We start from the raw sequence: 25569 nt of genomic DNA on the forward strand, positions 1-25569 counted from the left end.
AGCAGTAGAGGAGTGTTAGATGAAGGTTAGATGAACGTTAGATAAACATTAGAGAAGCGTTAGAGGAGTGTTAGATGAAGGTTAGATAAATGTTAGAGGAGCGTTAGAGGAGTGTTAGATGAACGTTAGATAAACATTAGAGAAGCGTTAGATGTAAGTTAGATGAACGTTACAGAAACTTTAGAGGAGCAGTAGATGAAGGTCAGATGAACATTAGACGAATGTTATATTACTGACCGGTGGTGCATTTCCCGTACAAGTTGTTCTCATGAACGCTGGCCACCAGAGTCCATCCTCCTCCTGCAGTCGTCATGTCACAGTACGTCTGATACACGACACCGCTCGGCGTGCTCAGGTAATAAAGACCGTCTGCAATAACATGGATAAAAAATTAACACAATATTCCACACTGTAGTGCTGAGTGAGGCTCGGAAACTGTTCTTAAATATATAAAGTTTTACAAGAAATCATTTTAGCACACACCTTCGTTGGTTTTGTATCTTTGCATCAGCTCTTTGCAGCTCCGTGGACTGAAATATTCCAGTTCTGCAGAAGTAAATGTGGGGTTATGCCATTGTGTTGAATTGAAAATTAATTTATCATTTAATTATTTATAAAGTTCTCAGTCAGCAGCACATACCGCTCATAAACAAAATAATTCATTAAGATTGACACAAATATTCGTCTGTACATCTATACACACTGCCAGACAGAAGATGTTGAATGTGTGGAGTTTTTATAATACAGAACAGAGACTAAATAAGGAAAGATCATTCTGATTTCTGATCTTGAGTGTAGATGTGTTTGTCAAAAACCACCAAAAATACAAAATAAAATGTATCAGTGAAATTATACCTCTTTTAGATAAAGAGAGGGTTATGGACGCTAACGCCACAAGCAGAACGATCCACTTCACCATCTCTGTCAGAAAGAAAAGGAAAGAATGAAACATTGCACTTTTTATTCGTTTATAGTTACATCTAATGTTGTAGAATGTCTGCGTAACTTTAAGTTTTCTGACGTCTTCAGGATGTAAGTAATAACATAAACGAGAACAGGAACTAACTTGTTTCCCTGATGTTCCACAAAGTATAATAAAAATTATCACATAAATAAAAAGTATCACATAACAGTTGTAACACTTCAGGATAATAAAAATTATAATAATAATAATAATAATAATAATAATAATAATAATAATAAACGTTAATTTTATATAGCGCATTTAAAAATGCCTCTCAAGGTGCTTTACATAAGATTATATAGGCATGTACCAAAAAACAAAAAAACAAGACAAAGTAATCAAATAAAAGCAATCCTAAAGAAATAAGCTTTAAGAGAAGATTTAAATACACTAAAAGACTGGGCTTCTCTAAGATCAGATGGTAGTGAGTTCCACAGTTCCACACCCTAGGATGTGCTGTTATCGGAAAATAAGCAACGTGTGTCGGGCCACATCACACCACCCTGTTGCTGTTTTATGTCTTAAACGTTAAATAAACATCTCCTTACAGAAAACTTCACCACGTCAGCGATTACACACATTTTTATTCCGTTTATGTGGAGAGTCTGCCGTACACGTCCCTGTGAACGAGCTGTTACTACAGAAACCATAACACTGATTAACACACTACTAATCCTCCAAACACGTCCTTATTTTATTTATTTCTATTAATATATGTTATTAAAAATGGATATGTTTACAGAAATGCTCAGGTAGAACAGCATCACTCACCAGAAGGTTTTGTGTCGATCCTCACAGCACACGTTTTAAATCTTCAGCTCTTCCACACACAGAATACAGCGTCACAGTCATCCGACACTAAAGTGTACATGAACAGGGTTTTTATACTGTGTGTGTGTGTGTGTGTGAGAGAGAGAGAGAGAGAGAGAGAAGAAAATGAGGATGTCATGTTCTTGGAAGTAAAACATTCGCTGTTGAAATCATTATAGAAGATATGACATACATTTTAAATATTTCTAGTTGTATCTGGTTTGTTAACTGATGACCTGTAGTGTACGATCCCAAAATACTGTCTAGAAAAAAAATCAGGAATCCTGTATCATTCGTTTCAGCACATTATTTGACAATTTATCATCAGTCTTGTTTTTAGGGCAGGTCTGCACACATTATCTTTAATCACCTGATTATCCTTATAAGGCTTTTGCTGTATTTTTGTGTGTGAATGAAATGATTTCATAAAAATTCATTCTGATGAGGCAGTGGGCCAGTCTGACTCTTTCTTCTGTTCAAATCCTCACTTGAATAAAATAATTTTAAATGTCACTGCAACCAAAGATTAATAAAAACAATAATAACGGTTACAGTAATGAGTCTGCACATTTTCAGTTCCCGTTGTAGCCCGTCTTCACCTCTACTTCTGTTATTGCACAACTAGTTTATGTAGGCTCATGTTAAAGTGTCACAAACGCCTGTGTGGCTGCAGCATTGTGGATTTCTGCATTTTGTTCAGCTCCTGGGTTTAGTTCCTATGTAACGTTAGGCACGACTCTAATGTTAGTGCATTCTGACAGATCCCTGTGTGTGTGTGTGTGTGTGTGTGTGTGTGTTAGTACTATGTGTTGTGAACTGAAGTGAAGTAGGCACTTACTGAACTGGCACAAACCTCAAGAAGCAAATTTTGTCAGAAGTGTTAAATCTGAAAAAGGGAGGTGGAGACGTTGAAGTAAAAGGCTACCACATGACAGAAGAGTGTTTAGATTCCATGTGGAATGTAACTGCGATCGCTGATAAAAACAGGTTCCAGCTGGCAGCCCCTAAGGGTTCAAGGGGAACTTCTGTAGAACCGCTTTATGAACCTAAGATGCTTCACCAATTTAAAGAACACTGAGAGAGCCCTTATTTATAAGAACGTGTTACAAAGAAAGCAGAGTAAATCTAGAACCTGAAAGAGCTTTCTAGTTGTTCGTGTGAAATAGCCCTTCCCCGGAGGAGTGTGATGAAGAGGAGGGAGGGGCCGGGCTGTGAGGACACACGCCTGCACTGAGTTGTCTAATCAGTGGGAGAGAGGGATAAAGGAGCGGCTGGAGACGCCGAGGGGAAGAGAGAAACGCATGCGTGTTTTATGTTTGTCTTACGTTTGTGTTTTACGTTCTGTTAGAATTCTGGACTGTCAACCATCCAAAGAACCCTTGAGGAACCCTTGAGGAACCCTTGAGGAACCCTAGACCTTCTTTCTTGTTCTTTCTATGACATTACACACTCGACTTTGCATTTCTTCTCCTTTCTTTTGTAGAGCTAAAGGTTTTAGTTTGTTAAAAGAATTCTACTTGGAACCCTGTCTGAAAGGGAACCCTTCTGTAGGGTTCTACATAGAACCTTTAAGGATTCTGCAGAGGGACAAACTGAAGAATTCATCAGGGTTTTCAGGCTTGTGACAGATAAATGAGGCAGATCACACAGGGATCTGTCAGAATGCACTAACATTAGAGTCGTGCCTAACGTTACATAGGAACTAAACCCAGGAGCTGAACAAAATGCAGAAATCCACAATGCTGCAGCCACACAGGCGTTTGTGACACTTTAACATGAGCCTACATAAACTAGTTGTGCAATAACAGAAGTAGAGGTGAAGACGGGCTACAACGGGAACTGAAAATGTGCAGACTCATTACTGTAACCGTTATTATTGTTTTTATTAATCTTTGGTTGCAGTGACATTTAAAATTATTTTATTCAAGTGAGGATTTGAACAGAAGAAAGAGTCAGACTGGCCCACTGCCTCATCAGAATGAATTTTTATGAAATCATTTCATAAATGTCATATCATAAGTGAATAATACAAATAAATAATTAATAATAAATAGTAATATAATGTTCAATAAATAATGTAAATGAAAAACATTATGTCGTCTTATTGTGCTTTGGACAAATACGAGGTCACATGGGTTGTGTTTTTGTGTTTTAGTGGTTTCGTGGCAGATTGTGTGGCTGTTTATGGTTCTAACAGGTGATTTATTATATTTGCAGATCAGCAGGTGCAAGCAGGATGGAGTCTGTGGCTGATTCAGGACACGGCTGAGTCCAAACAAAAGACACGGCACAACACACTATGCTAAAAAAATACTTGTTTTAGATTCGCTGGCAGGTGTGTATTATTTACTTTTACACCACAACTTTAGCCTTCATCTGTGATGTTCTGCACTCTGCATGCCAACACACTGCAACACATGCCAAGACATTGCAACATATTGCATTCAAATCTCCATCATTCAACAGTTGATAACAGTTGATAGAAAAACTTTAAGTTAAAACTATAATGAATTCAGAAATAACTCTGATGCTGATATTCATAAGTTGCTCATGAGCTCACAAGTTCCTGGTTACACAATTGCACTATTTGTCCATGTAGTACACAGTAATTGAGGGGAATTATTTATAATCGCACTATCGAGTGTCACTCAGATGAGGATGGGTCCCTTTTAAGTCTGGTTCCTCTCAAGGTTTCTTCCTCATATCGTCTCAGGGAGTTTTTCATCACCACCGTCACCTCTGACTCACTCATTTGGGGAAAATTTATACATTTAAAATTTCTATCCTGAATTCATTTATTTCTGTGAAGCTGCTTTGTGACAATGTCCAATGATGCTAGATCCAATGATGAATATGTAAAGTGTAAACATGAAGAATATGAATAAGGTGCAACAGAAAAACAGTAAGATATCTATAAAATCTGTAATTAATAAGATCGTACACTTCAGTGGTCTCATTTGGCATCTATACCACAGCAAGGTCAAATTCTCGAACCTGATTAGTTAGAAGGTGTGCATTATTTTTGTATAACTGCACGGTTCAGACAGTAGTTTCACTCAGTCACAAGTTCGTATTAATGCACTTATTCTAATATGTTATCGTTTCTATAGTAACAGCTCATACACAGGGACATGTACAGTGGATGCTCCAGATAAATTAAAACTAATAATAAACAGATGTTACAAATGTGTTTTTTGACAAAAATATACTTATAATCACTGATATGGTGAGGATTTCTGTTAGAAGGCTTTTATGTTACATAGGGAAGGAGTCTCCAGTGTCAGAGCTTTGTAACAGTCAGTAAGATTTCTGACACATGCTTCATGTTGGTTGGCTTATTATTATCGAGCACACAGGACTTTATTCAACATGTCCAAGACCAGGACCAAATCAACACGCAGACTTAAGGGGGTTGGAGCCAAGTCAAGATCGAGTCCAAATTAAAACGAGATTGAGGCAAGATCGAGACCAAAAACCGTTGCTAGCTAGTCGGTTTCTTTCTTGCATTCCGCCAGTGATTAGGCTCTTTTCTAGAAGAAGGAATTATCATACTTTTTGCATGCAAAAAGAGAAGACACGATTATTTTTAAAATTCTCACTCATGACCAAGACCATATTTAGCGAGACCAATGCTCCAGACCAAGACAAGTCCAAGTACAAACACCAATAAATCCATGACAAGTCCAAGACAATACCGAAAATGTCTTGAGACCAGGCTTTAGCAGCATGATCCGTTATGTGCTAGTCTTTACTTATCAGGTGTGTGTGTGTGTGTGTGTGTGTGTGTGTGTGTGCCAGAGGCTGAGAGCCCTTGAGAGCTGTGTAGGCAAGAATCCTACACATTCTATATTGCTCTGCTCGTGCACGGTCACACTCACTTACAAAAAGACATGCCCCAAATTTCCATATATGGTAAAAACCTTCCTTTAAGACGGTGACTTTATAGCTACACATGTGCAATCTGTTGCCCCAGTTACATTTGGAAAACCTGCGATGGTGTTCCTCATTATCGTTGTCTTTTGCACTGCTGTATTTGGAAATGGAATGTATTGCAGTGTAAGCGATATGAGAACGATATGAAAGTATGCAGTATCATTATTCATCATACTCTGTGTACATACATACTGACGATGTGTCAGTATTTCATGTTTGACAGACAGCAGACGGCTCTAAAGAACACACACGGATGCTTTAATATTAGCTTAGTGCAATAATGACAACTGTAAATATTTAACTAGCAGAGCGATAACCTAAAATCAATTTAAGCCTGTTTATAGAACTTATTAGATTAGATTTATCTTTCTATACATTTATTTGTCTATGTTATATTCAGAGACTGTAAACAGTAGTAAGGTAAACAGAACAGCAAGGTGATATGAACACGTGTCTCTCCGGACCTGCCTGATCCTGATCCTGATCCTGATCCTGACTCTGATCTGTCTTGATGTTCTACTTCCGATTGAAGTTTTCATCACCTGAAAACCACTCGCTGCTGCTGAGGATGGCCTCCAACATGGACATGCTCCTTCATGTGCTAGTCCCTACTTATCACCTGCACGTGTGTGTGTGTGTGTGTGTGTGTGTGTGTGCACACACCTGTACACCGTGTATGTTGATAAGTCCTACACATTCTAAACTGCTCTGCTCGTGCATGGTCACACTCACTTACGTAAAGACATGCCCCCAAATTGCTATATATGGTAAAACCCTTTCTTTAAGAGGGTGGTTTTATAGCTACATATGTGCAAACTATTGCCCGATCAAGCAAAGGAGCCAAAGCACAGCAGAATTTGCGCTAAGTTTCCTTAGGTTGGCAGCAGGCAGTGGCTGGAACGAGGCAGCCCTTAAAGCCGCGTACTGTCAGGGGCTCAATGCTGACATTCTCTCAGCTTGCATGCCGTGATGACCAGGTGTCTCTCGACACATTGCTCGACATGTCCGTTTGTCTAGATGCCCTCCTCACAAACCGAGGGACTACGCACCTGAACATCCCTCCTGTTCCTGAGCCCCAGACCTCCGAACCCCTGCAGCTGAAGAACAGCTGAACACAGAACACAGCGCGGCCTACAAACCTGATCACCACAGACTACAACTCACAGCCATCGCGGACACTCTCACGATCACGATCACCCACCTACTGATTACACTCACCTGGACTCAATCATTCACACAGTATTTAAGCATCTTCACTGCACATTCACTTTGTGAAGTATATGTTCTGTGTTCCTTTGATCCAGTCATCACCAAGCCTTGATATTCTGATAGCTATCCTGGTTCTCAATATTGTTTCTGTTCCTCGACTTGCTCTTGCCTGCCCTAGTCTATGTTGTTTGTTGATCGCATGACCATTACCTGCATCTTGACTGTGTTTCTGGGTTACATCTTTGTTTTGATTTCTACATTTAATCAAGCCTTGTGTACCTGCACTTGTCCGTACCTGCCAGCCTGACAGCTCACAGCTGGTTGGGAAATCCGGCTTTAATTTCTCAGTGAAATGTGCCCTGAGAGTAGAAAGAGCAGATGCTTTGTGGTGTCGTTCTCTCCAAAAGTAGGATGAAGACAATCAGCTGAAGGCTTGTATATGATTTGATCTTACATTGCGTCTATCTCAGCTGTCTGCACCTTGTTGTGAGCTCCACAGGCAGCCATTTATACTCTCATTTCTCATGCCACATTTCCAGCAGCATTGTTTACATTGTTCTTTACAGAGACAGTGATGTGTCCTTCACAATTTTTTATATTATATATATTTATATTAGTATGATATATATATATATATATATATATATATATGTGTGTGTGTGTGTGTGTGTGTGTGTGTAAATATATATATGCATGTAATTTTATATTATTTATATAAGGTTTTTGTAAGTTATCTATATGTGTGTGTTTGTACAGTGTGTGTTTGTAGGAGCCACAGACTTTGGTATCTCATTACATTGTTGTCACAAGATACCTAGATACAAATGTTTGAACTTAAGCCTCAAGACAAACCTAATGTTTGTCTACGACAAGAAAATCCTCGTTCTCTTTTTGTCTCTTCCTTCCTTTCTCTCTCTCTCTCTCACACACACACACACACACACACATGCTATAAAAACCCTGCTGAAATCCACCTCAGAGCCCAACGACTACACGGCTGTATCAACCTTCTGTGTGTAGAATAGCTGAAGATCTGAAAACTTCAGGACCAACACAACACCTTCTGGTGAGCTACACCCATCTCTCTGAGTCTGGTTTGGTTTCAGACAATTTAATTTTTTATTCCTTTATTTAAAAAAAGGAAATAAATAAAATAAAATAGGGTCCTGTTTGGCCCAGTGAATACTATGCAGTGTGCTTTATAAGGGATTATTACAGTTTCTGACAGAATTATTCTACAGAATTATTTTACTTTATAATTACAGAACTTTACATTAAATGTTACTTTTAGATGTTGTCTGATCAATAAGAGACCCTCAGATCTGAATTATATCTGTGTATAGATGCTTGAAGCAAACAGCCAATGAGAGCTCCTGGAACCTGTCATTAATTCTTTATTAGTGTGAGCATGTATTGGCGTTTCTTATTTAGATCTATGTATTTTATTTTATTTTTTTTTCCTCACAGAGATGGCGAACTGGATCGTTCTGCTTGTGGCGTTTGCGTCCGTAAACCTCTCTCTATCTGTTAGAGGTAGGATTTCACTGAAACTCTTTTATTGTGTATTTTGATGATAATGATTATGTTTGTGACAAAACATTGATTAATTTTTTTGTACATTTTATGCAAAAAAGAGAAATTGTTGAATTGCAATTCAATTGAAAACATACTGTATAAATACACACATAAAGCCCAATCATGCCTACTTAAAGGAGGATTAAATTAAATTAAATTAAATTAAACAATAATAAAATTAAATTAAATTAAACAATGTAAAATAAATAAACAAACAAACAAACAAATAAATAAATAAATACACCCATCAAACCCAAACCACATGAGTATGAGTATAGAAACATTAGAAAAAGTAATTAAATTCAATTAAGCTAAGGTAAAGGCAAAAATAAAGAAAATATTTGAGGTTAAATAAAATGTACGTGTCAGTGATCTTAGGAAAAAGGTAAGCCGGACCTGCGAGTACCTCAATCTCTCTAAATAGAGAAAACGGGCCACATCCCCGAGCCAGTAAGTATAAGACGGAGGAGTAGCTTCACCTGGCCTACAGAAAGCTGTATCCCTGGAGTGTGAGGCAGAGAGTGAAACGTCCCTAAAACCTAAACTAAGTGAGTCAGCTAAAGGGCAGAGCTTAAGGGTTTTGTTAAGATGCTCGATAAGCACTCAAACACTGAAAAATAAAGCATTAGTGATTACAGTTCTGTCTGGCTTCAAAACTTTACCCTCAAAGTGCATAGAGTGAGCTGTCAATCATTTCCCCACACATTTAGCTCCTAATTTACTTGCCATTTGGTAACATTATGTTGTTAACCCCAGGGCTATATATATATATATATATGTGTGTGTGTGTGTGTGTGTGTGTGTGTATGTGTATATATGTATAGTTAAATTAATGTATAATAAAACAGAATGGAATAACCCCACATTTATTTCTGCAGAACTGGAATATTCCACTCCCCAAAGCTGCAAAGAGCTCAAGCAAACATATAAAATCAATCAAGGTAAAACAACCAACTAACTAACAGTTCATGAAACACTTTATATATTTAAGAACAGTTTCCGAGCCTCACTCAGCACTACAGTGTGGAATATTGTGTTAATTTTTTATCCATGTTATTGCAGACGGTCTTTATTACCTGAGCACGCCGAGCGGTGTCGTGTATCAGACGTACTGTGACATGACGACTGCAGGAGGAGGGTGGACTCTGGTGGCCAGCGTTCATGAGAACAACATGTACGGGAAATGCACCACCGGTCAGTAATATAACATTCGTCTAATGTTCATCTGACCTTCATCTACTGCTCCTCTAAAGTTTCTGTAACGTTCATCTAACTTACATCTAACGCTTCTCTAATGTTTATGTAACGTTCCTCTAACACTCCTCTACTGCTCCTCTAATGTTTATCTAACGTTCATCTAACACTCCTCTAATGTTTATCTAACCTTCATCTAACACTCCTCTAACGCTCCTCTAATGTTTATCTAACCTTCATCTAACACTCCTCTAACGCTCCTCTAATGTTTATCTAACCTTCATCTAACACTCCTCTAATGCTCCTCTAATGTTTATCTAACGTTCATCTAACACTCCTCTAACGCTCCTCTAATGTTTATCTAATGTTCATCTAACACTCCTCTAACACTCCTCTAACGTTCATCTAACACTCCTCTAACACTTCTCTAATGTTTATCTAACCTTCATCTAACACTCCTCTACTGCTCCTCTAATGTTTATCTAACGTTCGTCTAACACTCCTCTAACGCTCCTCTAATGTTTATCTAACGTTCATCTAACACTCCTCTAATGTTTATCTAACCTTCATCTAACACTCCTCTAACGCTCCTCTAATGTTTATCTAACGTTCGTCTAACACTCCTCTAACGCTCCTCTAATGTTTATCTAACGTTCATCTAACACTCCTCTAATGTTTATCTAACCTTCATCTAACACTCCTCTAACGCTCCTCTAATGTTTATTTAACGTTCATCTAACACTCCTCTAACGCTCCTCTAATGTTTATTTAACGTTCATCTAACACTCCTCTAACGCTCCTCTAATGTTTATCTAACGTTCATCTAACACTCCTCTAACGCTCCTCTAAGGTTTATGTAACTCTAATCTAAAGGTGATCGCTGGTCCAGTCAGCAGGGTGGAAGTCCGAACGTACCTGAGGGAGACGGGTCGTGGAGTAACACCGTCACATTCGGCACTGCAGAAGCTGCAACCAGCGACGACTTCAAGGTCCAAATCAAACTAAACCAACACACAAACCTAAACAAATGAGAATATGTAATAAATATTATTAAAGTATTATATAATTTACACTAATAACAGTGCAGTTAGTGAATTCCATAAATACACTAACAGTGTTTAATACAAACATCATTCTGTCATTATGAGGAAATTCCGACATGATCAGAAGATTCTTCTTCCTCTTCTTCATCTCCGTACTCTATCCCACAGAATCCTGGGTATTATGGCATCAGAGCGGAGGACGTGGCAGTGTGGCACGTTCCTAATAACGAGCTAGTGGGTCGTTGGAAACTAACATCATTCCTGCGCTACCACACGGAGACCAAATTCCTCAATAACTACGGAGGAAACCTCTACAATCTCTTCAAGGTGACACAGTCCACTTATTGTTAATGCGGTTATACGAACTCAGGCTAACTACTTATGTAGCTACTTTGTAGGGTGTAGCTGGTAATGTTCATCTAACGCTAATCTAACCTTTCACTAATGCATTCATATATAACAGTGTATAGTTACAGCATTTACATTAATTCATTTTTCTCCTGTTTTCAGCAATTCCCAGTGAAGTACAACGTAGGAAGCTGTCCTGCTAACCACGGCCCCTCTGTTCCTGTAGTGTACGATGTTGGAGACGCCACATCCAACCATAACCTGTATGGACCCCACATCAGAGGTGGAGTATTTACTTCACTACTGAGATTTATGTTTATTACAGGACTTACATTCATGACTTTTTAAATTCTCCACAGCGTATACTGTTCCTGGATTCATCACATTCCGAGCGATAAACACGGAAAACGCAGCGATGGCGATCTGCTCGGGAGTCAAACCCACAGGCTGCCACAATGAACACGTGAGAATTAAACCTGTTCTGTTCACATATTAATCATACGACTATATTAACATCTTCAGCTAAACTGATAAAGTGGTAACGGTTTGTTTAACGTTAAAATGGCGACCACACGCTGTGCGCTATTTTCCTGACCGGTTTTAGCTTACGGGACGCAATCGTTAGAAAATACTTTGTGCTTTTGCAGGTATGGCTGCTTGTCATGCTGCACAGTTCCTGTCTATCATGACCGAGTTCTCAAGGACAAATGTAGAAAAGAGAACCGTACCAAAGCATTTACTCCTGCACTAAATAGTCTGTGAGAAACACGAAGTCAGCTTTAGCGGAGTTTAGCGCTGTAGTGTGCAGTGTAGATATGTGGTATGAAGCCTGATGCAACAGTTCATTTTCTATGTATGTGTGGGACATGGAGCAGAAATTTCAGCTACATTTAACGGTTACATTTAATATATTACATATTAATGAATAACGCTGTACTACATTGAGTTAGCTGAAGCACCGTCTAAGGACCCACTGTCCACCCGGCCGTATTTACTGTGCATGCTCTGGCTCCAATTTCCACAAGATGGCGACTCCCATTCCGAACATAAAAAAGCCTTCAGAACTGCGCAATGGGAGAGAATGGCACCGCGCTGTCCACTCATATATTCACTCACTGTGTTTAACTAGTTAGCATTAGAAGACATATACAGTATAGCTACTAGTGTTTCTCATCAGAATGCTGGACAGGCCACGCCCACAAGTGACAAACTGCAAGAGACACGAGTGACCTGACGCCTGCTAGTGTGAACATACAGTTCTACTTGTAAACCCTTTCCAACAGGAAAACACGCTGCTCTAAGGTTCTTTCCCCAGAGGGGAACCTTTAAGGGTTCTAGATGTTCTTGCACATATAAATGAATCAATTTATCATTCACATCATTGTATCATGTACAATCATTTACAAATGCAACTGAATCAAAGGAGTCATTTGCACATGTAAATGAATCAACCAAGGAATCATTTGTACATGTAAATGAATCAGCTGAGGAATCAGTTGCATTTGTGAACTCATTTACAAACACAAGTGCTCATGGTTTGTATCATGCTCATGGTGTTGGTTGTACATGAGAGAAAGAGCACAAGTTCGTGCTCCTGTCTGTCTGTCAGGGCTGTTTATTGCTGTAGATGATCAGTCAATAACGACCCCCTGAAGCCACTCGAAGAAAAACAGATCCAAAATGATGACACTCTCAATAATCTGTGTATTAATTGTGAAGCTGTGTGTGTGTGTGTGTGTGTGTGTGTGTGTGTGTGTGTGTGTGTAGTGCTGTATAGGAGGAGGTGGGCATTTTCCTGAAGGGTCTCCGAGGCAGTGTGGTGATTTCACCTCTTTCGACTGGGACGGTTACGGCAGTCACATCGGCTGGAGCGCCAGTAAGCAGATAACCGAGGCGGCGGTGCTCATCTTCTACCGCTGAGAGAGAACCTTCCAGAACCAACTGCACACAATTCACACATCACACTGCTTTCACACCATGTCAGAATTACCGTAATTACTAGATGAGAACCCGGACATTCTACTCAGAGCTGTTCACTTCCTTGGACTCGGAATTATGTATTTCTATACGGTAAAATGAATCTGTGTGAGATGATGATGTTTACATTCGCAAAATACATTACAATAACGTAACAGTTTGTGCGAACTACATTAAACTGTATCGTATGTCTTTCACTTATTTTCAGATTAATCTTGCATTATTAAGACATGAATGCTTTTTACATGTCGGAATCTCGTAATTATGAGACGGTGTGAACACAGCTTCAGTATAGTGTTCATTGCTGCACGACTACATGACTGTGTGTGTGTGTGTGTGTGTGTGTGTGTGAGAAACAGACCACATAAAGTTCATTCCTGTAAAAGTTACCAAATCTTCAAGAAGTTATTTCCAGATGTTTACCGCAGGTCATGTGTTTCTCTCTCTCTCTTAATAAATACACATTAACCAAATCAATGGCAGTACTGTATGTAAGAATGGGCTGAGAATTGTGTAGCAGTTTTTAGCACTCACCTGCTTTATGATGCATTATTACAGGCTTATAATCAATTTCAAACCTATCCATTTCTGCTTACGGTGTTGAGGGTGTGTGTCCTCCTGATTTTATGAAATAATAAAGTTATGAGCATTACTCTTGGGTGTAGGTCAGTGATTAATTTACAGAATGATTTAACTGGTGAATGTTTTAGCAATAAACTTGCTGATGTCTGTATTAATAACGTTTCTCACCACGTGCACAAGAACAAACCTGTTATTATTATCGATCGAGTAAATCTTGTAGCTTGTCAGGATGGTCCTGTAAATGATCTTATCATTACAATAGCATTACGTAAAACCGTACAGGAGCTGTAAAACTCCGCTGCCTTCTGGTTTTTAGTAACGAGCCTCATCGTCCAGAGGGCCGGACTGAAAAAAACTATTTAGTGACCAATAACATCATCAGCTCGGCTTCAGTGTGTTCATTATACTGACTGTACAAACACATTAAACATCTATCACCTACACAGCTCATGAACACACTGGTCATTTATATAACCAAGAAAACAGATTTTTATATTTAATTTATAGTTTTACACTACAGTGTTTTGCGTAAGTATTCACCCCCCTCTTTGAACTTTTCCACAGTTTGTAGTCGTGCACCCTGGAACTGAAATCAACTGAATTCCAATTTTATGTCCAATATTTACACACACACACACACACACACACTCACTCAAATACACACATATACACTCACATATTCACATATACACACACACACACACACACACATACTCACATATTCACACATACACACAAACACACATACACACACTCACATACACACATATACACACCCTCACATACACAAAGACATATACACACAAACTCACACATATATATACACACACACACACACACACACACACACACATTCACACACACACACACACACACACACTCACAAACACACACATATACACACACACAGAGTTAGGAGTTGTGGTTTAAACGTCAGATGGAGAACTGTAATTCTCCTGTGTCACCACTAGAGGGTTTCACTGCAGCACTCTGACGTCTTATTCCTCCTCTTTCTCTCTCTCTCTCTCTCTGTCTCTCTCTCTCTCTCTCCTTTCATTGTCAAAATCCCTTTTCCTCTCTCTTCTCTCTCTCACTCGCTATTCATGTAATCACTCGTCTCTTACTTTCTCTTCCTTGTTCTCTCTCCTATCTATCTCACTCTTTTACTCTCTCTGTCCTTTTTTTCATCCTCTCTCCCTCTTTCCTTTACTCTTCTCTCATCTTCCTCCATCCTTGCTCTTTCTCATTATCTTGTCTTCTCTTTTTATTCTCTCTCTGTTATCCTCTATCATCACTCTCTCACTTCTCTTACTTTCTCTCCCTTTCTTACATCTTATTGTCTCTCCATTTCTCTCTCTCTCTCTCTCTCTCTGCCTCTCTGCCTCTCTGTTCATCTCTCACTCTGCCTTTTTGTTTCTCTCTTCACATTTCACCATCTGTCCATTTTATCTTTCTTCTTCTTCCTTTCTTTTTTACGCATCTCTCTCTTTTGTTTCTTTCATCATTCTCTCTTGTCTTCTCTTCTCTTCTCTTCCCTTCAATCTTTTCTCTCTTGTTCTCTTTTATCATACTGTCCCTGCTCTATTTTTCTTTCCATCTCTTACCCTTTTCTCAATCTTTTTCTTCTTTCTCTTTCTTTCCTTCTCTTGCACCCTCTTTCTCTTTCTAACCATTCTAATTCCCTTGTATCTTTCACTCTTCCTCTGCCCATTATTTCACTCTCTCTCTCTCTCTCTCTCTCTCTCAGACTCGAGGCAGCTCCCTGACGTGGCTTTAACGGGAAAATGCACTCGTGACTGTGGCGAGTACGGTCACTCTGACACCTGCTGGATGCCTGTGCAGTCATCACCACGGAGACTCCAGGGCAACGGAGCACCACGGCAACGCACTCGCAAGCCGTCGCCACGGAGACCGCAACAGGAACATTGGGGATCACAATCGGAACCTGCTGAACCGCAAGATGACATTGGCATCATATGACACCTTTAGCAGCGCTAGGTTCGGAGGTCAATGCCATGGTGATGACTCAGAGATGCCCCGCCCAAACGAAGTCATTCCACTGACCAGGGCAGGGGGCGGAGACTTCAAAACAACATCATGCCTGCAACTATCACACAGGGAAGTTTACCTGTGACGAACACCTGAGATACGAACTCGCACCTGAGGTACGAACTCGCACCTGAGATAAGAACTTGCACCTGAGATATGAATTCGCACCTGATATATGAACTCACACCTGAGCAACAGATTCACACCTGAGCAAGAACCTTACAAATGAGATATGAACTCACACCTGCGATACAAACTCACACCTGAGCAACAAACTCACACCTGATATCCAAACCCACACCTTAAATAAAAACTCACCTGAGATTTTAATTTGCATCTAACAGATGAGGTCTCATCTGAACCCTGAACTCACCCCTGAGATACAAACAGGAAATTCCAAGAGAGCACCTGATATGAACACCTGGGTTACAAATCTGTACCTGAGAAATGAAGTCACCCCTGAAAAAGTAGTTTTCACCTAAGCTAGGAATCTGAACCTTAAATGCAAAGTTCACATCTAGGAGTTGAAGAACCTGAACTATGAATTCTCACCTGAGCTGCTGGTTCTCACCTGAGCTACCAATAGGCATCGTACAAAATCACAGCTAAGCAACAATCTCACACCTGAGCTAGCAAGTTTTAGATTCACACCTGAGTTAGGAATTCACATACAAGAACTAAAATGTGGACAACACCTGAAACTACAAACTCTCACCTGAGATGAGGATTCCCACCTGAGATCTGAGCCTATGCCAGAGATATCAATTTGATAAAAAGTGTTGAGTTCACATCACACCTGAAATCTCTCATCTGACCTTCCAATACAGACCTGCCAATACAGAGCTTCCAGTTCTTACCTGAGCTACCAAAACACATCTAAACTACCAATTCTCACTTAAGTTACTAATTCACCTGAGCTACAAATTCTCACATGAGGTACCAATACAGACCTGCACAATCAGTTTGCACCTAAGCCATGAACTCACCTGTGCTACCTGTCCTCACCTGAGCTACCAATCTTCACCTGACCAGTTCTCACCTGGGCTACCAATCCTCACTTGACCAGTTCTCACCTGGGCTGCTAATCTTCACCTGACCAGTTCTCACCTGGGCTGCCAATCCTCACCTGACCAGTTCTCACCTGGGCTACCAATCCTCACCTGACCAGTTCTCCTTTGGGCTACCAGTCCAGGTAAAGACTGTTAACCCAGGTGGGAACTGGGCTAACATTCCTTACCTGGACTACCAGTTCTCTCCTGGGCTACCAAAACGGACTGGAGCTACCAGTTCTCACCTGCACAATGAGTTTGTACCTGAGCCACAGACTCAAACCCAGAGTAAGACTAATCACTTGTTTAGGACGAGTTTCAGGAATTTCAGAACTTACACTCTAGAACTGAATGTTTCTCATCCCCTCATTTCTGTGGATGAAAAACGAAAGCTGAGTCGAGGATTCGGAAATGAGTTGTCTCACAGACGTTAAAGAAGGATTCCCACCTGAGATCTGAGCCTATGCAAGAGATATCAATTTGATACAAAGTGTTGAGTTCACGTCACACCTGAAATCTCTCATCTTACCTTCCAATACAGACCTGCCAATACAGAGCTTCCAGTTCTTACCTGAGCACCAAAACACATCTAAGCTACCAATTCTCACCTAAGTTACTAATTCACCTGTGCTACAAATCTTCACCTGACCAGTTCTCCTCTGTGCTACCAATCTTCACCTGACCAGATCTCACCTGTCCTACCAATCCTGACCTTACCAGTTCTCACCTGGGCTACCAATCCTCACCTGACCAGTTCTCAGCTGAACTATCAATCTTCACCTGACCAGTTGTCAGCTGAACTACCAATCTTCATCTGACCAGTTCTCACCTGGGCTACCAATCCTCACCTGACTTGTTCTCAGCTGAACTACCAATCTTCACCTGACCAGTTCTCAGCTGAGCTACCAATCTTCACCTGACTAGTTCTCCTCTGCGCTACAAATCTTCACCTGACCAGTTCTCACCTGGGCTGCGAATCTTCACCTGACCAGTTCTCACCTGGGCTACCAATCCTCACCTTACCAGTTCTCAGCTGAACTACCAATCTTCACCTGACCAGTTCTCCTTTGAGCTACCAATCTTCACCTGACTAGTTCTCCTGTGGGCTATCAATCTTCACCTGACCAGATCTCACCTGTTCTACCAATCTTCACCTGACCAGTTCTCAGCTCAGCTACAAATCTTCACCTGACCAGTTCTCCTCTGGGCTACCAATCTTTACCTGACCAGTTCTCACCTGGGCTGCCAATCTTCACCTGACAGGTTCTCACCTGGGCTGCCAATCTTCACCTGACCAGTTCTCACCTGGGCTACCAATCCTCACCTGACCAGTTCTCCTTTGGGCTACCAGTCCAGGTAAAGACTGTTAACCCAGGTGGGAACTGGGCTAACATTCCTTACCTGGACTACGAGATCTCACCTGGGCTACCAATCCTCACCTTACGAGTTCTCCTCTGGGCCACCAATCTTCACCTGACCAGTTCTCAACTGGGCTACGAATCTTCACCTGAACATATCTCCCCTGTTCTACCAATCCTGACCTGACCAGTTCTCAGCTAAACTACCAATCTTCACCTGACCAGTTCTCAGCTGAGCTACCAATCTTCACCTTACCAGTTCTCACCTGGGCTGCCAATCTTCACCTGACCAGATCTCACCTGGGCTACCAATCCTCACCTGACCAGTTCTCACCTGGGCTACCAATACTCACCTGACCAGTTCTCCTCTGGGCTACCAATCTTCACCTGACCAGTTCTCACCTGGGCTACCAATCCTCACCTTACCAGTTCTTCTCTGGGCTAACAATCTTGACCTGACCAGTTCTCACCTGGGCTGCCAATCTTCACCTGACCAGATCTCACCTGGGCTACCAATCCTCACCTTACGAGTTCTTCTCTGGGCTAACAATCCTCACCTGACCAGTTCTCAGCTGAACTACCAATCCTCACCTGACCAGTTCTCCTTTGAACTACGAATCTTCACCTGACCAGTTCTCAGCTGAGCTACAAATCTTCATCTGACCACTTCTCCTCTGGGCTACCAATCCTCACCTGACCAGTTCTCACCTGGGCTGCCAATCTTCACCTAACCAGTTCTCAGCTGAACTACCAATCCTCACCTGACCAGATCTCACCTGGGCTACCAATCCTCACCTAACCAGTTCTTCTCTGGGCTACCAATCCTCACCTGACCAGTTCTCAGCTGAACTACCAATCCTCACCTGACCAGGTGGGAACTGGGCTAACATTCCTTACCTGGACTACCAGTTCTCACCTTCACTACCAAAACGGACTTGAGCTACTTGAACTATGAATTCTCACTGGAGCTACCAGTTCTCACCTGCACAATGAGTTTGTACCTGAGCCACAGACTCAAACCCGGAGTAAGACTCATCACCTGTTTAGGACGAGTTTCAGGAATTTCAGAACTTATGGTCTAGAACTGAATGTTTCTCATCCCCTCATTTCTGTGGATGAAAAACGAAAGTTGAGTCAAGGATTCGGAAATGAGTTGTCTCACAGACGTTAAAGAAGTTGTGAACTGTTGAAGGAAAACTGTTGAACGTTGCATGTTTGATCTCCAGCAGATGGAAAAAAAATCTGGAAAAAAAATTTGAGGATTTGAAATGATTTTGTAAACTGAATTACTTTTAGGGCTCTTTAAAAGACTTTAAAAGTAACAAGATGCACGTTTGGCCTCCTGCAGACAGGGGGTGCTGTGGAGAGAGAGAGAGAGAGAGAGAGAGAGAGAGAGAGAGCACTTTTACAGAACTGAAAGCGGCATGGTGGACTCGGTGGTCTCCTATGACCTGATCCCTACAGAAAGAACCAAACGTTACAGTGTTAAGCTAACTTTATTTTTTAATAAGTAGTTAACTAACTGACAACGCTTGGTGTAATGCTAATCAGCTAGCTATATTTATTACCTATTATTTAGATTTTTCTCAAAGCCACAAACCAGAACATTTGATTTTTTAAATAAAACTTAGACTTAAAAATGGTTCCTTAAGGGTTCTTTATGGTCTACCTTGTAGCTGCTCTGTGTTCTGCTTGGAATACTGTCTGAAAGGAAAAACCATCAGTTGTAAGGTTCTACATAAAAGGGTTACTCCACAGGGACAAACTAGAGAGCACTTTCAGGTTCTAGATTTACCCCGCTTTCTATTTAATACAGGTTCTTACGTTATAGCAGCTATAAAAACTCGTTCACTCACCAGTCTCTCTTTTTTCTGAAATGTAAACTCCTCTGTCCTGAAGGTGTCGGAAAACTTAAAGTTACAGCTTTACCTCTGACTGTTACAGAGCGCTGACACTGGAGACTCCTTCCATCAATGTTAAATGTTAAATAACCGTCTCATTACTTTCTGAAAACTTCACCGTATCAACGATTTTTTAATCTGTTTATGTGGAGCGTCGGCTGTACACATCCCTGTGAATGAGCTGTTACTATAGAAACGATAACGTATTAGAACAAGCGGATTAATCTGAATATAGAAAAGTTATCAACACCGTCTGACAAATCAGAATCCAGAATTCAGCAGCTCTGTGGTGTAAGCTGTAATAATGCATCATAATACAGGGGTTTTATAAAAAGTGACACACAGTTCTCAGAGCCTGTTAAAAATCATCATTTATTTGGTTAAACTGTGTATTTACTTTATCAGAAGTGTGATCTGAAAATACACTTTGAAGTGTGATGAGTGTGATCTCAGTGGTAGAAGATGAGCACCGCCGCCTCGGTTATCTGCTTACTGGCGCTCCAGCCGATGTGAGTGCCGTAACCGTTCCAGTCGAAAGAGGTGAAATCACCACACTGCCTCGGAGACCCTTCAGGAAAATGCCCACCTCCTCCTATACAGCACTACACACACACACACACACACACACACACACACCACCACCACCACCAACATACCACTTCATCTTCAATACATGGATATCCAGAGTGTGTTGAGTGTGTTGTAGACCCTTAGAATATCTAGAACCCTTAAAGGTTCCCCTCTGGGGAAAGAACCTTAGAGCAGCGTGTTTTCCTGTTGGAAAGGGTTTACAAGTAGAACTGTATGTTCACACTAGCAGGCGTCAGGTCACTCGTGTCTCTTGCAGTTTGTCACTTGTGGGCGTGGCCTGTCCAGCATTCTGATGAGAAACACTAGTAGCTATACTGTATATGTCTTCTAATGCTAACTAGTTAAACACAGTGAGTGAATATATGAGTGGACAGCGCGGTGCCATTCTCTCCCATTGCGCAGTTCTGAAGGCTTTTTTATGTTCGGAATGGGAGTCGCCATCTTGTGGAAATTGGAGCCAGAGCACGCACAGTAAATACGGCCGGGTGGACAGTGGGTCCTTAGACGGTGCTTCAGCTAACTCAATGTAGTACAGCGTTATTCATTAATATGTAATATATTAAATGTAACCGTTAAATGTAGCTGAAATTTCTGCTCCATGTCCCACACATACATAGAAAATGAACTGTTGCATCAGGCTTCATACCACATATCTACACTGCACACTACAGCGCTAAACTCCGCTAAAGCTGACTTCGTGTTTCTCACAGACTATTTAGTGCAGGAGTAAATGCTTTGGTACGGTTCTCTTTTCTACATTTGTCCTTGAGAACTCGGTCATGATAGACAGGAACTGTGCAGCATGACAAGCAGCCATACCTGCAAAAGCACAAAGTATTTTCTAACGATTGCGTCCCGTAAGCTAAAACCGGTCAGGAAAATAGCGCACAGCGTGTGGTCGCCATTTTAACGTTAAACAAACCGTTACCACTTTATCAGTTTAGCTGAAGATGTTAATATAGTCGTATGATTAATGTGTGAACAGAACAGGTTTAATTCTCACGTGTTCATTGTGGCAGCCTGTGGGTTTGACTCCCGAGCAGATCGCCATCGCTGCGTTTTCCGTGTTTATCGCTCGGAATGTGATGAATCCAGGAACAGTATACGCTGTGGAGAATTTAAAAAGTCATGAATGTAAGTCCTGTAATAATGGACAGCAGAGAGGAAGTGGAAGAAATCGCAACTCGACACAGATCTTGTCTCCTACCGTGCTCTCCTGTCCAAATTTTCATCTGAAGTGACTTCTGCTAAGACTGCCTTCTACAAAGAAAAGCTGGAATCCTCTGAACAAGATCCTCGCAAGCTCCACTACATCTTTTCTTCACTACTCAACCCTCCGGCTCCTCCTGCTCCATCCTCCCTGACTGCTGAAGACTTATATTTATGATGAGAAGATTGGAATAATCTGCCAGACATTCACTTCTACTCCTACTCTTTCACTACACACTGAGGACTCTCCTTCTCATTCGCTGACACAGTTTTCTAAACTAACAACAGAAGAGATCCTGCAAATCATCTTATCCTGCAATCCTACCATCTGCCCATTGGATCCAATCCCTTCCACAATGCTCCAGACCATCTCTCAAGACCTCCTCCCCTTCATCACCACTATCATCAATGGCTCCATAACATCTGGTCATGTACCAACCTCATTCAAGAGAGCAAGGGTTATTCCCATCCTGAAGAAACCCACTCTAGATCCCTCTGTCATCAGCAACTACCGACCGGTATCACTTCTCTCTTTTCTTTCTAAAACCCTTGAACAAACTGTCTATAATCAGCTGTCTTGCTATTTCTCACAGAACAACCTCCAAGATCCCAATCAGTCTGGCTTCAAACCGGCACACTCCACAGAGACTGCCCTTTTGGCCGTCACTGAGAAGCTACATGCCGCTAGATCAGCCAAACTGTCTTCAGTTCTCATCCTCCTTGACCTTTCAGCAGCGATTGACACAGTGAACCACAAGACTCTCCTATCCACCCTCATAAGCCTAGGAATTCGTAGTGCAGCATGGCAATGGTTTGCTTCCTACCTCAAAGATCGGTCATATCAGGTGACATGGAGGGGATCCACATCTGCTCCCCGCAGACTCTCCACTGGTGTTCCACAAGGCTCAGTACTTGGTCCTCTCCTGTTCTCCCTCTACACTCAATTTCTTGGTGCGGTCATATCCTCACATGGGTTTTCATACCACTGCTATGCAGATGACACTCAACTCATCCTCTCCTTCCCTCCCTCAGACTCTCATGTTTCTGCTCGGATATCAGCTTGTCTGGCTGACATCTCATCATGGATGACAACTCACCAGCTGAAACTTAATGGACGCTAACGCCACAAGCAGAACGATCCACTTCACCATCTCTGTCAGAAAGAAAAGGAAAGAATGAAACATTGCACTTTTTATTCGTTTATAGTTACATCTAATGTTGTAGAATGTCTGCGTAACTTTAAGTTTTCTGACGTCTTCAGGATGTAAGTAATAACATAAACGAGAACAGGAACTAACTTGTTTCCCTGATGTTCCACAAAGTATAATAAAAATTATCACATAAATAAAAAGTATCACATAACAGTTGTAACACTTCAGGATAATAAAAATTATAATAATAATAATAATAATAATAATAAACGTTATTTTTATATAGCGCATTTAAAAATGCCTCTCAAGGTGCTTTACATAAGATTATATAGGCATGTACCAAAAAACAAAAAAACAAGACAAAGTAATCAAATAAAAGCAATCCTAAAGAAATAAGCTTTAAGAGAAGATTTAAATACACTAAAAGACTGGGCTTCTCTAAGATCAGATGGTAGTGAGTTCCACAGTTCCACACCCTAGGATGTGCTGTTATCGGAAAATAAGCAACGTGTGTCGGGCCACATCACACCACCCTGTTGCTGTTTTATGTCTTAAACGTTAAATAAACATCTCCTTACAGAAAACTTCACCACGTCAGCGATTACACACATTTTTATTCCGTTTATGTGGAGAGTCTGCCGTACACGTCCCTGTGAACGAGCTGTTACTACAGAAACCATAACACTGATTAACACACTACTAATCCTCCAAACACGTCCTTATTTTATTTATTTCTATTAATATATGTTATTAAAAATGGATATGTTTACAGAAATGCTCAGGTAGAACAGCATCACTCACCAGAAGGTTTTGTGTCGATCCTCACAGCACACGTTTTAAATCTTCAGCTCTTCCACACACAGAATACAGCGTCACAGTCATCCGACACTAAAGTGTACATGAACAGGGTTTTTATACTGTGTGTGTGTGTGTGTGTGTGTGAGAGAGAGAGAGAGAGAGAGAGAAGAAAATGAGGATGTCATGTTCTTGGAAGTAAAACATTCGCTGTTGAAATCATTATAGAAGATATGACATACATTTTAAATATTTCTAGTTGTATCTGGTTTGTTAACTGATGACCTGTAGTGTACGATCCCAAAATACTGTCTAGAAAAAAAATCAGGAATCCTGTATCATTCGTTTCAGCACATTATTTGACAATTTATCATCAGTCTTGTTTTTAGGGCAGGTCTGCACACATTATCTTTAATCACCTGATTATCCTTATAAGGCTTTTGCTGTATTTTTGTGTGTGAATGAAATGATTTCATAAAAATTCATTCTGATGAGGCAGTGGGCCAGTCTGACTCTTTCTTCTGTTCAAATCCTCACTTGAATAAAATAATTTTAAATGTCACTGCAACCAAAGATTAATAAAAACAATAATAACGGTTACAGTAATGAGTCTGCACATTTTCAGTTCCCGTTGTAGCCCGTCTTCACCTCTACTTCTGTTATTGCACAACTAGTTTATGTAGGCTCAGGGATTAGTCTGCTACATTATTGCTATATGCAGTGTTGGGGATTAGTCAGCTACATTATTGCTATATGCATTGTCGGGGATTAGTCAGCTACATTATTGCTATATGCAGTGTCGGGGATTAGTCTGCTACATTGTTGCTATATGCAGTGTTGGGGATTAGTCAGCTACATTATTGCTATATGCATTGTCGGGGATTAGTCAGCTACATTATTGCTATATGCAGTGTCGGGGATTAGTCTGCTACATTAGTGCTATATGCAGTGTTGGGGATTAGTCTGCTACATTATTGCTATATGCAGTGTCGGGGATTAGTCTGCTACATTATTGCTATATGCAGTGTCGGGGATTAGTCTGCTACGTTAGTGCTATATTCAGTGCCGGGGATTAGTCTGCTACGTTAGTGCTATATTCAGTGCCGGGGATTAGTCTGCTACATTAGTGCTATATGCAGTGTTGGGGATTAGTCTGCTACATTATTGCTATATGCAGTGTCGGGGATTAGTCAGCTACATTATTGCTATATGCAGTGTCGGGGATTAGTCTGCTACGTTAGTGCTATATTCAGTGCCGGGGATTAGTCTGCTACATTATTGCTATATGCAGTGTTGGGGATTAGTCTGCTACATTATTGCTATATGCAGTGTTGGGGATTAGTCTGCTACATTATTGCTATATTCAGTGCCGGGGATTAGTCTGCTACATTATTGCTATATGCAGTGTCGGGGATTAGTCAGCTACATTATTGCTATATTCAGTGCCGGGGATTAGTCTGCTACATTATTGCTATATGCAGTGTCGGGGATTAGTCAGCTACATTATTGCTATATGCAGTGTCGGGGATTAGTCTGCTACGTTAGTGCTATATTCAGTGCCGGGGATTAGTCTGCTACGTTAGTGCTATATTCAGTGCCGGGGATTAGTCTGCTACATTATTGCTATATGCAGTGTCGGGGATTAGTCTGCTACATTAGTGCTATATGCAGTGTCGGGGATTAGTCTGCTACGTTAGTGCTATATTCAGTGCCGGGGATTAGTCTGCTACATTATTGCTATATGCAGTGTTGGGGATTAGTCTGCTACATTATTGCTATATGCAGTGTCGGGGATTAGTCTGCTACATTAGTGCTATATGCAGTGTCGGGG

The 25569-nt window shown here is 40.9% G+C and overlaps 2 protein-coding genes across 3 annotated transcripts in view; one reads left to right on the top strand and one right to left on the bottom strand.

The window, feature by feature from the left end:
• LOC113525555 (intelectin-like) overlaps window positions 1–23869 on the bottom strand; it is a 29948-nt gene extending 6079 nt beyond the window's left edge. The window contains exons 1-5 of one of the 2 annotated variants that reach the window (XM_053231121.1): window positions 23745–23869; window positions 1736–1851; window positions 856–921; window positions 484–546; window positions 238–369 (exon numbers count right to left, since the gene is read on the bottom strand). In XM_053231121.1, the coding sequence (XP_053087096.1) occupies window positions 238–369; window positions 484–546; window positions 856–919 (259 nt within the window). In that variant the 5' untranslated portion in view covers window positions 920–921; window positions 1736–1851; window positions 23745–23869. The remainder of the gene's footprint in view (window positions 1–237; window positions 370–483; window positions 547–855; window positions 922–1735; window positions 1852–23744) is intronic. The other variant, XM_034301091.2, reaches the window with a different exon arrangement.
• On the top strand, window positions 7890–13705 carry LOC117596345 (intelectin-like). Its single transcript, XM_053231120.1, has 9 exons — window positions 7890–7982; window positions 8384–8449; window positions 9370–9432; window positions 9554–9685; window positions 10559–10674; window positions 10897–11055; window positions 11239–11359; window positions 11436–11539; window positions 12844–13705. The coding sequence occupies exons 2-9, from the start codon at window positions 8386–8388 to the stop codon at window positions 12994–12996; spliced, it is 912 nt and encodes a 303-aa protein (XP_053087095.1). The 5' UTR covers window positions 7890–7982; window positions 8384–8385; the 3' UTR covers window positions 12997–13705.
• Window positions 23870–25569: the final 1700 nt, after the last annotated feature.

Source organism: Pangasianodon hypophthalmus, chromosome 28 (genome assembly GCF_027358585.1).
Source record: "Pangasianodon hypophthalmus isolate fPanHyp1 chromosome 28, fPanHyp1.pri, whole genome shotgun sequence".
Lineage (NCBI taxonomy): Eukaryota > Metazoa > Chordata > Actinopteri > Siluriformes > Pangasiidae > Pangasianodon > Pangasianodon hypophthalmus.

Bases quoted from the DNA above. Each gene is read 5' to 3' on its own strand.
- LOC117596345 (XM_053231120.1), top strand. From the start codon at position 8,386: ATGGCGAACTGGATCGTTCTGCTTGTGGCGTTTGCGTCCGTAAACCTC. The intron at 8,450-9,369 runs GTAGGATTTCAC...TTATTTCTGCAG, and splicing joins CCTCTCTCTATCTGTTAGAG to AACTGGAATATTCCACTCCC. The intron at 11,540-12,843 runs GTGAGAATTAAA...GTGTGTGTGTAG, and splicing joins CAGGCTGCCACAATGAACAC to TGCTGTATAGGAGGAGGTGG.